General features: G+C 55.5%; 2 protein-coding genes across 2 annotated transcripts; both read left to right on the top strand.

The window, feature by feature from the left end:
- Positions 1-1014: 1014 nt before the first annotated feature.
- Positions 1015-3465, top strand: G6M90_00g073810 (uncharacterized protein; the record flags this gene model as incomplete). Its single annotated transcript, XM_014690198.1, has 2 exons — positions 1015-1116; positions 1180-3465. 2 exons carry the CDS (start codon positions 1015-1017, stop codon positions 3463-3465), a joined length of 2388 nt encoding a protein of 795 aa, XP_014545684.1.
- Positions 3466-8657: 5192 nt separating this feature from the next.
- On the top strand, positions 8658-11636 carry G6M90_00g073800 (uncharacterized protein; the record flags this gene model as incomplete). Its single annotated transcript, XM_014690199.1, has 3 exons — positions 8658-8968; positions 9580-9732; positions 10007-11636. 3 exons carry the CDS (start codon positions 8658-8660, stop codon positions 11634-11636), a joined length of 2094 nt encoding a protein of 697 aa, XP_014545685.1.
- Positions 11637-14774: the final 3138 nt, after the last annotated feature.

Here is a 14774-nt window from a genome sequence, read left to right as displayed (position 1 = left end):
AGGCTGCGAAGATCTCATCTCTCTCCCATCATCACCTCTTACATAAGGCGGCGCGTGATGCGGGGGAAAAAAGAAGATAAAGGGGGCGCGAAGATCAAGAAAGACACCAATCAATTGGTTTAGAAGAAATAATAACATCATGCACTAGATGACCCTGATCCCTTATCGCAGAGAGCTATTTATACTTTTGGGTATTTTCAAGTGCAACAAAATTGCTCTTTGCTTTAAAATACAGTCACTCCCACCACTGCGGGACTCTTGCCCTTGAAATGTTTACCCGCAAAGGAGCAGCATTGAAGGGTTGGGATTATTACTCAAGCTGACTGCTATGACTTTGGCAGGCATCATTGATCCGATCCAGTCGATCTGTCAAACGGGAAAGGAGCATGTTGTATTGCACCTTCCGACGCCAAACTTTTGGAGAGCCGTCTGCTCCACTGATAGCCAACCATTCAGGCCAGGCGTGAATTTTCCACCTGCAGACCTCATAGAGGCAGCCCATTCTCAGCTTGCAGCCTACATCTTGTATGCCTCCACTTTACATCCGTGATTCTATGTTTGGCAACCCTTCTCCTCGCTGACGAATGGTCCCGTCATTCCGCTGTTGTTCTATTGGCTACCTTGTGTTGTCTATTCTGCCTGGGACGCTGCCTAGTTGGATGCCTGCAAACTCCGACAAGGGTACTGGCGAGTGGCGACATGGACCATCCATCCCATCGTCTGGGATCAAGCCAAAACTCGGGGCTGAGCATCTGCTAGCCTTTATACATACATCCTCTGCCGTATATAACATGGCGCTCTTCCCCTCATGCCGTCTACTTCATCTTAATTTATGCGCCCCTCGACAATCGTAACGATTCTGTACCCAGCCCAACCGTCAACAGCTTGTTGAAGCGAATTCCGCGACCCAATTTTCAAATCTACCACTCAATTGTGAGCCAAACAACAACAACTTTCACCTGGTTATCGCTCCAGCAAATCAACAAACCATACTGGCACCATCGGCTCTTCATCATGGACCCCATCCACAAGATTGAGTACAAACTCCGAGACCTCGGTACGCGCTCCGTAACCCTTTTCCCTACCAGAGCCCAGATCCAGCGGGACATTAAGAGCGTGAATCTCAAGGCAAGTGTCACAGCAATCTCATTCATGATTCCAGACTAACATCATCCACAGTCCGGCACGAATGAAATCACCATCTTTGGACTCAGCCCCACCGTAGATGAAGACTCAGTCAAGGTCGAGGGCAGAGCAGGCTTCACCATCAGTGACGTCTCAGTAGAACAACTCCCCAACCGAGAAATCTTTGAAGAAGTCTATCCTGAGCCAGACAGCGATGACTCAGATGAATCAGATGACGACGATCTAGACGACAGGCGGTGGAAAGAAGGCCCTGAGTTGAAAGCAGCCAAGGAAGAGCTGACACAGCTGGAGGATGCGCGCCGACGGGCAGATGAAACCGTCGCCAGCGCAGAAAGCCGTCTCAAGCTTCTCGACGCATACGGCAAGACTTTGGATAAGAAACGTGGAGTTGTTATTGAAGACAGTCTGGAGACATACAAGTCACAACGATCAAAAGCTTACGATGACTACATGACTGGCCTAAAGCAGCAGCGTGAGGTGTCTGAAAAAATTGAAGATCAAATCGATCAAGTGTACCAACTGCAAAAGATGGACGACAAAGAGCGCGTTAAAGCCGAACGGGCAAAAGAAAGGATTCGCAAAGCCAGGTCCAAGGACATGTTCAAAAAGGCCAGGCGACAAGAAGAGCAGAGGAAGGAGAAGAACAGAGTCAGAAAGGAGAGGGAGAAGTATTGGCCGAAATACTGCTACGCTGTCCGCATTACACTTGAGACGGATACCTTTACCCCGTCGAGTTCGAGGAGGACTTCCATGTCTAGCGAGACCCGTGTCTCCAAGCCAGTTGTAGATGACACGCCGGCTGACGAGGCGGCCGACGGCGAAATTACCCTGTGCGACCTGGTCTTGTCGTACGTCACCTCGTCAGCATCTTGGTCTCCAACATACGACTTGCAGCTTTCCACGACGAGTGCCACAGGGACACTCAGTTTCGATGCCGAGCTTCACAATTCTACGTCTGAGACGTGGTCGAACTGCAAGGTTGTCTTGTCGACGTCCCAGGCGACATTCTCAGGACTGGACGATGCTATCCCGACACTCAATCCGTGGTACATCAGTCTCGCGCATGGCGCTCCTCCATTCGGGTATTCTGAGAGCCATGAACGGATAGCCCGAAGCGGCGATGAAGTTTCCAACACGGGTATTTTCCTGGCCAAGCAGAAACAAATTGGGCCACACAAAGCTCGGAGTGAAATGTTTGGTATTCCTGATGGAGTCCAGTCCATTGCTAGTTTCCAGGCTGGAAAGTCCATCAAGAAGAAGCAACGGGCCCTTGCCGCCCAGTACTCTTCCATCTCGGCTACTCCTCCTACTTCCTTCCCTGTAGCGCAGTGCGCTATGCCTCCCCCGCCTCCAGCTCAACCAGCTGGTGTGAGCCTCTTTGGAGCACCTGCCTCAGATACCCGGGGAGCGTCAGGGCCACTGTTCGGTGGTGCACCGCCATCATCGACGGCAGGGTTCGGGTCAGCTGCCCCTGGTGTTGCGAGAGCAAGAATGCTATCAAGCGTTGTGGGACGCCGCGAGAACTCGGATATGCTTTCTGTGGGTGGCGGCGGCGGTGATGATGACGGTGATGAAGACCATGAGGAAGAGTCCGACTCGGCAGATTCCATCATGGAAGAGACTGGTCTTACATCTACATACGAGCTTCCTGGGCTGAGGACGCTCATCCCCAAGTCTACTGCTACAAAGCAACGCGTTGCCCACGTCCACTTCTCAAACATAGCCTACAGTCATACCGTTGTCGCCAAGTACAAGCCCGTGGCATTCCTCAAGGCCAAGTTCAAGAACACCAGCAAAATGACGCTATTCAAGGGACGCGCGGGGCTGACCCTCGACGGAAGCTTCATGGGCCGGACGAGCCTGCCGCGGTGCAGCGCTGGTGAAACGTTTACTCTCAGCCTGGGAATCGACCCAGCTATCAAGGTCACGTACCCCAAGCCCGTCGTCCAACGGGCCACGGCAGGCCTGTTTAGCAAAGAGAACACGGCCATGTTCACCAGAACCATCATGCTCCACAACACCCGCGCATCCGCCGGCAAACCCACCTCCCTCCTGGTGCTCGATCAAGTGCCGGTATCGCAGGACGAGAAGCTCAAGGTGGAGGTGCTCAACCCCCAGGGCATGTCGCTGGGCGGCGGAGAAGTCAGAGCAGGAGCCCCGGGCTTGGAGGCCAGAGACAATAAGGATTGGGGTAGCGCCAAGGCTAGTCTGAAGAAGGACGGTGAGGTGAATTGGGATGTGAGCCTGAACGCGGGCAAGGCCGTGCGATTGACGCTGGAATATGCAATTGCTTTCCCGACAGGAACATACCCGTGCTGATTTGCACATTGATACGAGCAGTGCTAGTTACCTAGGTAGTTAGGCGAGGGCCTCAACATGCTTTGTCTGATATTGAATGAAATGCTGGGGAAAGCTCCCATCATATCTCATACCGTGACGCCCTGTTCATTGATTGCCCAGGTAAGTAACCTTGTCAGCGCATGATTCCAAACGAGCATCCCAGTATGTGGCTGTGCCGTTTCTGTGTCTACGTCCATTTATATTTTTTGAACGGAGTAGCTGTTTTCGGGTGTTTGTAACACGGGAACGCTGTTTTGTGGGATGCAACTTGTCACTATATATATGAGTTGAGGGTTCTCGTTTTGAAAAAGCCTTCCCATATCAGTAGTCTGTACGGTTATATGGGAGATGGGAGATGCCACTCGAATACAATGTTAAATCCATCTCTCTGTCTCTGTCTCTTTTTCTTCTTTCACATCTTGGCATAAGTAATTTAGAAATGGCGATGCCTCACGAGGAACGAGTAGACGAGTATCTTGCATCCATTTCTCTCGTGTCTTTCATCAATGTACATACATTACCCCGTACCCTATGTCTACAACAGTAATGGCCCCGCCAGCCAGGTACATGGTCTTGACCCCCGTCTGCCCGCCCACAAGCCCACATGTACAAATTGACTGTTTGAGTACGGAGTAGACCAGATAGCCCGCAATACCTTTCAGCTTAATTTAAATCGTCTCTTATCTTCAAACAGCTGTGCTGTTGGTGACTCTACCCGTCAACGTGGCATGCTGGCAGAGAAGACGCGAGGAGACGGGCAGTTCGCCGACCAGTCAGTCACATCCGCACCGGGAAGGACACTCACTCACACCGGGGGCATGGTCCTTGAGGAGACGGCAAGCAGAAAAAAGAAAGGAAAAAGAAAAAAACAAATGCAGAGTACGTGCAAGCAACTACTCCGTACCCTCTCTGCGAACAAAGCTTGACATCAGGATTACTCGCGTCCCGCAGCACAAGCCTAGGGCCCGAGGACTTGTGAGCGGTAATACTCCGTATGCCGATACCCTTCCTGGCCTTCGCCTTGACGCCAGCCGACCGACGAGCGTGGATCACCGATTGCCACGTCATAAAAAGCTGGGACCAGCATCATCTCCGAGCGTCTGGATCAGGACACACAACGCCAGGAGCGCGGCCGAGCCGGCGTCAATGTTTGCAGCGTCTGTTTCAAAGCACCCTTGGTTTCCCAAATTTCCCGGGCAAAGAGACGACCGCCCCCAATGCTCGGATCGCACCATGACCCGGTATTTCGTGGCAACCTGCATACCCCTTCGCCATGGCGGGCCATGCGCACAATACCCTCGCATCAGGTTGCCGATTTGTGCCTGTCTCACAGCTCGGGCCATCAATCCATACTTTCCACTCACCTGCGTGCCTGCCAGCATGCCTCCCTCGCCTTTGCTCTCTCTGTCGCCAAACCAGTTTTCCGCGGCAATAAAACTCTTGTTGCTTGAGCGCGTGTTTTGTGAGCAGGCACGACACATGATCTTCATCGGGCCGTGTCGGTCCAGGCGTAGTAAATTTGCCAATGTGTCCTCGACCGTGTTTCATACGAGCAACTCGACGTGTCCTTGTAAACGCCGAGCAAGCACACGAAATATTGGTGTGCTCCTGCTCCGTGCTTGGATACACCCCAATCCGAACCCAGGTACCCGGAGGCCGAAGCGTCAACGTTGAATGTTGAATAATGAATGACCTGGTGTGGGGAAGCCAGCAGGATCTGGCATCAACCAGGGCCGAAGCCGTCCGGCCTCACTGGCGGCCTAGAATGTCTCCACCAATGCTAAATTGTTCATGTCACCGGTGCGGCAAGCTCACGCGATGACGGATGAGGACCCCAACGCGGTAGGTCGCAATGCCTTGGACTTCTTTCCATCAACAGTGGTAACGTTGAGCGCGGGCAAGCGCCGTGGCCGTCGAGATCAAGTTTTCCCAGGTGTTTGTCTCTGTGGCCAATGAGAAAGATCGGGTGCAGTCACTTCGAGCCGGAGGAGGCGGGCTTGGGATCCAACCCCCGTTGGCTGGGCTTTCAAAATTAGAAACAGGATGGCCAGCCATCAACTCAAGCCATGGCTCATCACACGAGTGCATGCGCTGATTGACTACGCCGTGCTACACGCTCTGAAGCGCTCAGCCATGAGAAGGCAACATGAGCTTCCATTTAATAATCAGGTACTCCGTGCAAGCGCGGTGTAGAAGATGGGGTGCCGCGAGGAGAGTGGCGTGATGGTCTGCAATCCCGCCCAGCTCCTTCCTACTGGCGACAGCCTCGCGGGCCGGTTTGACTGGGCAGAGGTCCAAATGCCTCTTCCAAAGCCAACAAGGGCGCATTTGAGGTTTGCGGTTACACAGGCACATGAGAAGTAGGCCAGCCCCCGTCGGGCATGGGCAAATTGGCGATTCCGTGAAGCCTCAGGAAGACATTCGGCCCCACAAGGGAATAAGGCGAGGTTCCGAATCCGTGGGGGAAAAAGATGAGACGGCAAAGCATGAAGGCTGGTCGGACCGCAACATTATCTGATTTCTACTGGTGGAGGCGCGCCACTCCGCGTCGAATCGAATCGACACGTCGACTCGGCTTGGTACGGGCTCAAGCAGCCGCTGCTGACGCATCGGAGCGACCATGGTGTCCGACTTGTGGTGATTCCGTTCATTTAAAATTGGCACGACGGGAGAGGTGTTGGGCATGAAGCTGGTGCCCCGACAAGTGCGGAGGAAGCAGGATCTGCGGCGCCTCCTGGTCGTGAGTGTGCCGTGGGTGAAGGCCACCAGACCTCACCGGACTGGGGGCTGTGGTAAGGGGTCAATGTATTGGACATCTGTCGAGCCCACCAAATGAAATGGGGCAGTCTGGTCCATGCCAAGTGAAGTGGCCTGGCAGGCTGAGGTCTCTGCTGGAAGCAATATTGAAGAGTCTGATGGGCGCAGTCGGCGCGAAGGGTAGGTACTAAGTAGGAGAAGCGGGATAAAAATAATCTCTACAGAAACGCAGCATTTGGGCAACCAAATCAGGAGCAGGGACGGAGCACGGAGCACATGTGCACGGAGTAGCGGATAGGTACTCGAGTACTTGAGCACATGCGCCGTCCAGGACACGGCGTAAGGGCCGCACGACCGCGAGAGACAAGTATCCAGTACGCACCAAGGTACCTACCTCGCCAGGCATGTACCGTCCGCATCTGAGGAAACCCCGTTCCAGAGCTGGTGGTGCCTTCCTTCCGCCGAGCAGCGCACCCCAGCGACGAGCCTTATTCGCCCGCCGCACTGGGCTCCCGCCGTCACCTCCCCGTTCCTCCTTGTTGATGACATGGAAGTCTTGGAAGTTGAAAAAGGGGGTGGTGGTAATTGTCATGGTGGTGGGTGGTCTGGTCTTTGCCTGGCTCGATATCAAACACACAAATGCATCCCACCCCGAGAATGCAAAGCCGGAAGGGAAAGAGCAGCGCGCTGGGGGTGACACGAGCACACAGGCGGCAACGACTCCTCCTGGCGAGCCCACGACCTCATTCGATGGTCGAGGTGGTGGTTTGATATTTTGGCCTCGCGTGCTCCGTAACAGTGACGTGACGCATCTGCCTCTTGTAGGGAGGTCGAGAGGCAGAGATGGGCAGGGCAAACATGCAATGCGCAAATCCGCGAACTCGCCAAGGTGTGACGAATCTGCGGCCTTCCGGCGCTGTTACGATGAAGCTCCGTACTCCGCCCCGGCCATCCTGGCAGGTCCAGTGTTGGCAAGTCATGGTCCATGTACCTGGGCCAGGCTGCCTCGTTGCTTCCATGTTGGACTGGAAACAGAGACAGAGACAGAGACAGAGACAGAGACAGAGACAGAGACAGGAGACAGGAGGCAGGAGGCAGGGTGGGTTCCAGGCTCGGTCGGGAAGCGCCGCCGTGCCGAGCCTCGCCAGTTCTGCTCACTTGCGTTTGCCATGTCTGACTTTGCAATGCCTGGATCGGTTTCCCACCGGGCCCGCGGCCATGTACATGGCGTCTGGAGGTCTGGAGTTGCTGCCCACGCGGCATGGCTGGCGCACGTTGGTGCAAATGCGCAGGCCCGCGATTCGGCTGGCCCGTGGATGGCGTGGAACATTTGAAGGCACCAGGCTCAGCCAGCCAGAGCCCAAGAGCCCGTCTCGCCTGACGCGACGGCTGGAGCACAAGGAGCAGGCCGGCCAGCCTGGACGTTGGATCAGAAGGGTCGACCGGCTCAGGTGGCATGCCTGGATGCGCCGGCAGACCAAAACAATTCATCCCCAACCCGCACATTGGCCGGTTTGAGGGGTGGGTGGGAAGGACATGATCCACGGCCTATGAGGAGGGAATTGGCAGAGAGACAGACAACGGACCGTAGGGAGTCGAGCCTTTTTGCCCATGGTTTGCCGCGGCCGCGGCCTCGTCGCCTCCTCCAAGCCCAACCAAGCCCCGGCCCCAGCCGGCTTGGGGTCCACGAGGAAAGCGCAGACGCAAAGGCAGACAGAGTTCAAACCTGGAGCGTCCTGGAGCGTCCTGGAGCCGACTCGACGTGCGACATGCAACTCTGCGCGCGCGAGGTGGAGCAGCGTGTCCGGCAGACCCAGCCGATCCGCCGCCCGTACCCTGCGCTGGCGCTCCAGTCATGACCAGCTCTGCCTCGCCCCCTCCCCGTCTTTCGAGGCGCCCGCCCACCCCCAAGGTCCGTTGCCCGTCCGTGTCTGCTGCCTTTGCCTCTCTGCCTCTCTTCTTCCTCTCCCGCGTGCCCGCATTCCCGCTTCTCTTTTTCTCCCGCTCGGTTTTCCATCTCCCTCCTCCATCATCTTGCTTCGCACATTGCCGTGTCGGCCATTGTCTCTCGAGTCTGGCGTTGGAGTGCACGCTCACGTTGCTCGTTTGCTGGCAATCTGCTAGGTCGCCAGCCCGCTTGGCCTCGTCGCCTCACGCGTCATTTCACGCCTGAGGAGCCTCTTTTTTTTTTCTTCCCTGGTCGCCCGGTCCGACCAAGCACGGCAAGGGCCCTCGATTCTCCGGCACCGCGCTTTCCCTCTCCTCCAGCATCGCCAACGCGCAATTTTCATCCTATCTTCTTCGTCGCCTTGATCCGGACGCCAACCGCAGACACCGCGGGCGTCTCCCTCGTCGTTTGACCAATTTTTTCCTCGTTGCGTTGCTGCCCCCCGTCCACGCGCCAGACCGTCCCCATGTCGTCGGGCGTGGTTCGCTCAACCGCCCTCAGGGCAGGCGGCGCTTGTGTGCGCTGTCGCAAGGGCAAGACCAAGTGCGTCTACGAAAATGGCCGCGCGCCCTGCAAGAACTGCGCAAAGGGCATGCACGAGTGCTATCTGCCCTCGGAGAGCATGGCTCACCATCACGGCCAGAGCCCTGCTCGCCACGCAAGCACGCAGCGCCCAGCGCGCGACAGCCTCCCGGCCTCCGGCGCCGGCGCCTCTGATGCCAGGCAGCCCGTGGTGGGCTCTGGATCCGCTAGGCACGCCCAGGTCACCCCCGAGAAGTGAGTATCTCGTCGCCCCCCGTGCTCGTCTGCCCGCTGCCTGCGCGCACCTCTCTGTCTGTTTCCCCCGCCGCCGTCCTGGCCTCGTCCTGGCCCTCTCCCTCTCTCCTCTCTCCCACGTCCTGTGCACCGTCCAGCACCTCCCGGGCCAAGCGGCCGTCGCGCTGTGCCCTGCATGGCCTTGGGGTGCCGCGCCACACCCATCACAACGGACCACTCCTTCTTGGCTCGGCACCCTCCACATCCACATCGCCCCCTTCCTCCGAGATGCCGGCGACCTGCGCTGCCCAGCCAAGCCGTCTACCCTCTCCCCTCTCCCCTCTCACCTCACATGGCACCGAGCTCGAGCACCGAGTCTTGTTCCGCGGCTGCTCATGGCTGCGACCCCGTCGAGCCCACGCCAACGAGCTGCCGCCAAGGACACGTTCGCCCACTCCACGCCGACGTCGAAACACAGCCGGCTTGGTGTCTACTGCCAGACTAAGCTCGTCGTCGGCTGGTGGCGCCATGTGCTCTCGATGGATACCCGTCTCTTTGCCTGGCGCTGCCTAACTGTGCATCCTCCTTCCCTAAGCTAGTTGTTCTTGCTGACCAGACTCTTTTCGCCTCAGGCTTACACCAGAACTCATCGCCGAATGTGAGCGCGTCGTCTCCAAGACATTCCCGGCTTGTGTGGCTTTCCACAAGCCCACGTTTGTCCAGCAGCTCAAGAATGCCACTTTGGAGCCGACTCTTGTTTACGGTCTCTTGACCTGTGCTTCTCGGTAAGCCGCCTCATTTCTCCCGTCAATCCCGCGAGTGGCATCATCTTGTGCGGCGTGGACAAGATGCTGTTTTGCATCGGCCCATCCTGCAGTCGCTTTGCATGCCTGTGCTGCCAATGCCACCCATCGGTGCATCGCGCCACTTCCCAACACCCGACTGTCCGGCTTCTGTTCGTCAAATCGCCGCACGTGGACTTGACAGACGGAAGCCAAGGGAGCTGAATACGTCTTGAAAGGGTTTGCGCCGAATAATCACTGACCTTTTGACGCGCAGGAGCTCACCAACACTCATTCGTCGACATGGAAGCCCAACTCATGCTGCCGAGTCATATGCCTCCAAGGCCATCGCACTCATCAACCAGAACTTGGACCACCCCAATCTAGCCGATATTCAGGCCCTTTGTCTCATCGTCATTCATGAATGGGGGACGCGGAATGCCGTCCGTGCTTACATCTACCTTGGCCAAGCAGCCCGTATGCTGCAGATGTACCGCATCCTCAACGGCCATCACAGTTCTGATCAAGCAGACCAGTTTCTTCGCGATGAGAGCCTACGACGTACGTTGTGGTTGGTTTACATCCTTGACTGTCTCTTGACAAGCACCCCTGGCCGGTTTGCGGCTCTTGCGGTGCAAGACACGTCGGATGTATCGCTGCCTTGCTCCGATATCAACTTTGCCTTCGGCAACGCAGTCTACGTCAAGACCCTACCCCAGTATCTTGGCCACAGTGCTTTGTCCCCTAGCCACGGGTCTGGTGGTGAGATTGGCGAATTCGGATACATTGTCCTCGCCTCCACCATTTGGCGTGATGTAGTGGGTATGCTCACCGCAGGCACCGTCCAGACCTTCCGGGATGAAGATTGCAGCGATCTCTTCGCAAAGATTGAAGGTCTCCGGGCCTCATTGCCCATGCAGTTTGTCGACAAGCCTGGCCAAATCAATTTGCACATGACTATGGGCTCCGGGTATACTTTTGCCATGCTGCACTGCTTGCTGCATTGTGCGTCAGTTTTCGTTCATCGTCGACGTCTGCTGCAGGACGTCATATCGCCGGGCTTTAATTTGGACTCCTTCCGATTGAGTACCCGATGCCATGATGTCGTGGACCGGCTCTTCACTTCTTGCCATGGAACAATCTCGCTTCTCAACGCTGTCGAGGCTGGTTCTGAGAAGGATCATCCAACTTGTTTCCCCATTGTGATGCTGTTTTCTGCATTCACTGCCAGCGCAACTGTTGCCTACTTGTCTCTCAAGGGACTTACCCCTCCCAATGCCGTCGAAACAGCTGCCCACATTGTCAAGGATGGATTGAAGTTCATGCATGAAGGCACCGAAAGTTGGCCTCTCATGTCAAGCTGGCTTCGGCATCTTGCTGTCATGCAGCGGGTCCTCAACAATGACGCTGCGGCATCCAATAACAATATCCCCTCAACTCATAGGCACGGCTCTGGCTCGCATCAGTCTGCCTCTGGTGTTAAAGATGAGATTTCTTCCAACGCTGACACTAACCCTGATGCGATGGATTACGATCAGCAAACTGGAGGGTCTGGGGCTGGCCACCACAGCTCTGCTACGAGGTCAGTTTCGGAATCCGCTCGAGGTGACAGTGAACCACCTGCCGTCACTCTTCCTCGACGCGGCGTTACGACAATCAATGGGGGCTCGGGCGGTATTCAAACACCCTCCATTACTACATCGCCCCCTCCGGGCGCACCGCTGGCCACAATGCAATCTGGCGATGCGAAGCAGCGGAGTCCCGACTCGGCATCGAACGGAGTCTCTGCATCACAAGAGGGTCAGACCACGAGCCAAGACATGACAGCACCAGAGCTCTGCCAGGCATTCGAGAGGCAGCTTCTCGACCTAGATGACCTTGCCGCATTTATGGGTGGTGGCGTTTGACAGTCAGCCCAGGGGTTGGCGCCTTTCATGCTTGATGGCGCAGCACGCCGGCAGTGAGGCGTCTTTGACAACCCCGAAGCACACTGTTATTGTATGGCAACATGGGGCATGAAGTTGCTTATTGAAGGTATCTCTTAGGCGAATGAAGGGGGATGAGTAACGGAGGGCTCTTTTGTAGGATTATACGAGCAGGACGGATACCCGGTGATTCATTAGGTAGGGGGGGGCGGCGTTGCAGGGATTTGGAATGGTTATATGCACAGTCACAATAGGGGTCGTTAAAATGGATGCCGACGAGACGACATACGGGAATGCATGATGTCTTGACTTGGACTTATTTGTCAGGAGATTACTAGACGAATGTTAGTTTGTCAACCGTTTCTTAATACATTCGTTTACTCTTTTATCTGGGCCATGCTCTTGGAGCTTCGGGTCTTGCTGCATAGATGGAGTCGCTATTTTCATCCAATGTACCCGACCGGGATACGTACCTCTGGGTGTAGCGTGCTGCTGTCATTGTGATGTGTCGTGGCGGCGGATGGAAATGACTGGGAGGCGGATCGACGACGTTTTGCGCCAACAGCTAGCTGGGTATGGGAAGTAAAGAAGTCAAGGTAGGTTGGGCCCGTGTGTACGGAGTAGGAACTTGCATGATTGGGGGGTGGTTGGCTTTTTCTTTCTTTTCAATACTTATCCAATTTGATTTCGTGTGCTGTCGCCTTATCTCGTCGGCTACCTGCGGCGGCCGTGAGGAGATGGCGACGAGAATGAGCCGGAAGGCAGTGATCATCAAGTCGTGTCCCTGCGTCGGGCGCTAAGATTGGAAGTTGACAGCTTGTTGGTTAATGGAAGGGTCAATTAATGAAAAGGGTATTTTCATGCGCCCCTATGGTCTAGTCGGACCTGTCGGCCCGGGATCTCCTCTGTTGTACTAGTAGCAGTACGTACATATGTATGTAGTACATGCATACACCTAGTTCACCATTGATAGATCCATGTCCAGATCTTCTGCGTCACCCACTCCGAACGCGGGGGTTTGTGGCGCTCCGGATGGAGGGAATAGCGACTAGTAATACGGAGTACTACTACTCAGTGACGACGACCAGCTGACTCGAGCCTGCCAATAAGAAGGACCAGGCATGACGCTTCTCCGTACAAACAGACTGGAGTAGCCATGCTCCCCCCATGGGGGCCTCCCCTGGCCCCAGCATTGAGAAAAGGCCCAAGTTGATCCCGTAGCATCCCGTTCCCAATCCTACGCTGGAGCCAGAATTGGCAATTGTTGTAGATTGGCCATTTCTGCACAGACAGCCGTTCTCCCAAGCAATGCACTACTTAGGTACCTACCTAGGTACTTTAGGTAAAGTAGGCAAACTCGGTAACTGTGAGATGCTCAGCCTGGGTGGTTCACGTGTGCATGTTGCAGTCCCCATGTCGTCGGGTTTGCCATGCATGCCGCATCCAAGGCGGCACCCAAGATATTGATCATGTTAACGGACACAACCAAAATTGGCGCTCGCGCTCATGGCATCGGGGGTTCGAATTTCGGCCCATGTCCGTAGCCTAACTAGTCTCAAAGGGCGGATAATTGTCCGGATTGTCTCCACCAGATGCGCATAGGCCGGACAAGAAAAAGAAGAACTAGAAGAAGGAGAAGAAGGAGAAGAAGGAGAAGAAGAAGAGGCGTGTGCAGGTGGCGCATCACCATTTACTCTGGCTGGATAATCAAACAGGTTAGAGGAGGTGAGGCAGGAGACTAGCCGGCGCCATCCTCCTTGCGACGCCACGCAGGAGAAATTTCGCGGGCGGGAAATCAGCCGCAAGGCCCCGTCATTGCCGACCTTTGCTTTCATCTTGAGGATGAATTTGTCAATGGCATTCCGTAGCGCCGTGACTGACTGCATCAAACCGGATCAAACAGCAGGCTTTACCAGTACTAGCTGTGGCCCGTCGGCTATAAGGGCTGGCAATCTTGCGAGCCGCTGGAATCCATCTCATCATCCTCCCTCCGTACGGAGTACTCGGCCTCAAAACACAATTCGCAAAAGGCCAAGACATTGCTAATGGCAGGGGAGGCACCTGGTGGTGGATTCGGGCCGGCAGAGAATTGCCGAGATAGCCTGGGGCTAGGATTCCAAGACTTGATGAATCGACGCCTCACCGAGGGGGTCACAGCGGGCGTGTCGACGACATGGCTTCAATGTTCGGGGCTTGAAGCTTGAGACTTAGGCTTATTGGAGCGTGGGCCAGAACCACAAACTATGGAACTTTGGTCCATTGATCCATTGATCCATTGATGACCGTGTTGTCAGGGGCCGAATGGCTTTCTCGTGTTGTTGCGGGTAATCCATGCGTAGTCGGAGCTGCCTGCATCGTTCATCGGGATCCACAGACGGGGCCGAGCAAAGGAAAAGGACCAGCACGATGAGTTGTGGTTGATACTTCGTACACATGTATGTACAGTAAGTACATGCTCTGATGCCGGCCGCGCGACATCAAAGTCTATCGCCAAAAGGAGTTCCATGGTAGCATGGTATTCCTTGTTGCGTTGCGTCATGTGACTCTGTGCTTCTTACACCGCTAGGCCTCAAGGTTTGCATATTCGTCACTTCCAGTACAAACTTTAGAATAGACCACGGGCGAGACGTCCTACATGTGTCGTGCGGTGGAGACTGGAGAGCCAACTCATCAAGTGCCGCATTCCGGAACCGGGCCCTTGGACATGGCCTGTCGTCCATGGACCGTGGAAATAATCGTTGGCCGAGGAGGACCGGTCGCGATTCGGCCAGTTGTCAAGTCGCCAACATCAAACCGAGGGCTATGGACCTTGGCAACGAGGGGCAAGACTCAAGAGCTGCCATGGACACGGCCAGAGTGCAATTTGCAGTTGGAACAATGTCGTAACCGGCTGAACTGAATTCAACACGGCATTTGCACTTGCGAACCGGATTTGACCATGGTGATGCAGTTGGGCGTTTGGGGCGTCCCTTCTTCTGAAGCCTCTCGTCCTTGCTGGGCCCCTTCGGCCGTTCTCTCGAAACGCTGCAAGACCTTTACGATGGTATTAGTATTAGTCTTTTTGTGGCCCCCTCTGCTTACGGCCACTCTAGACCATGGAGCTCGATTGGCGAAAGGCCA

Source organism: Metarhizium brunneum, chromosome 4, assembly GCF_013426205.1.
Source record: "Metarhizium brunneum chromosome 4, complete sequence".
NCBI classification, from domain to species: Eukaryota; Fungi; Ascomycota; class Sordariomycetes; order Hypocreales; family Clavicipitaceae; genus Metarhizium; species Metarhizium brunneum.
Note: the sequence above shows the minus strand (reverse complement) of the source record. Positions and strands in the feature narration are given on the sequence as shown.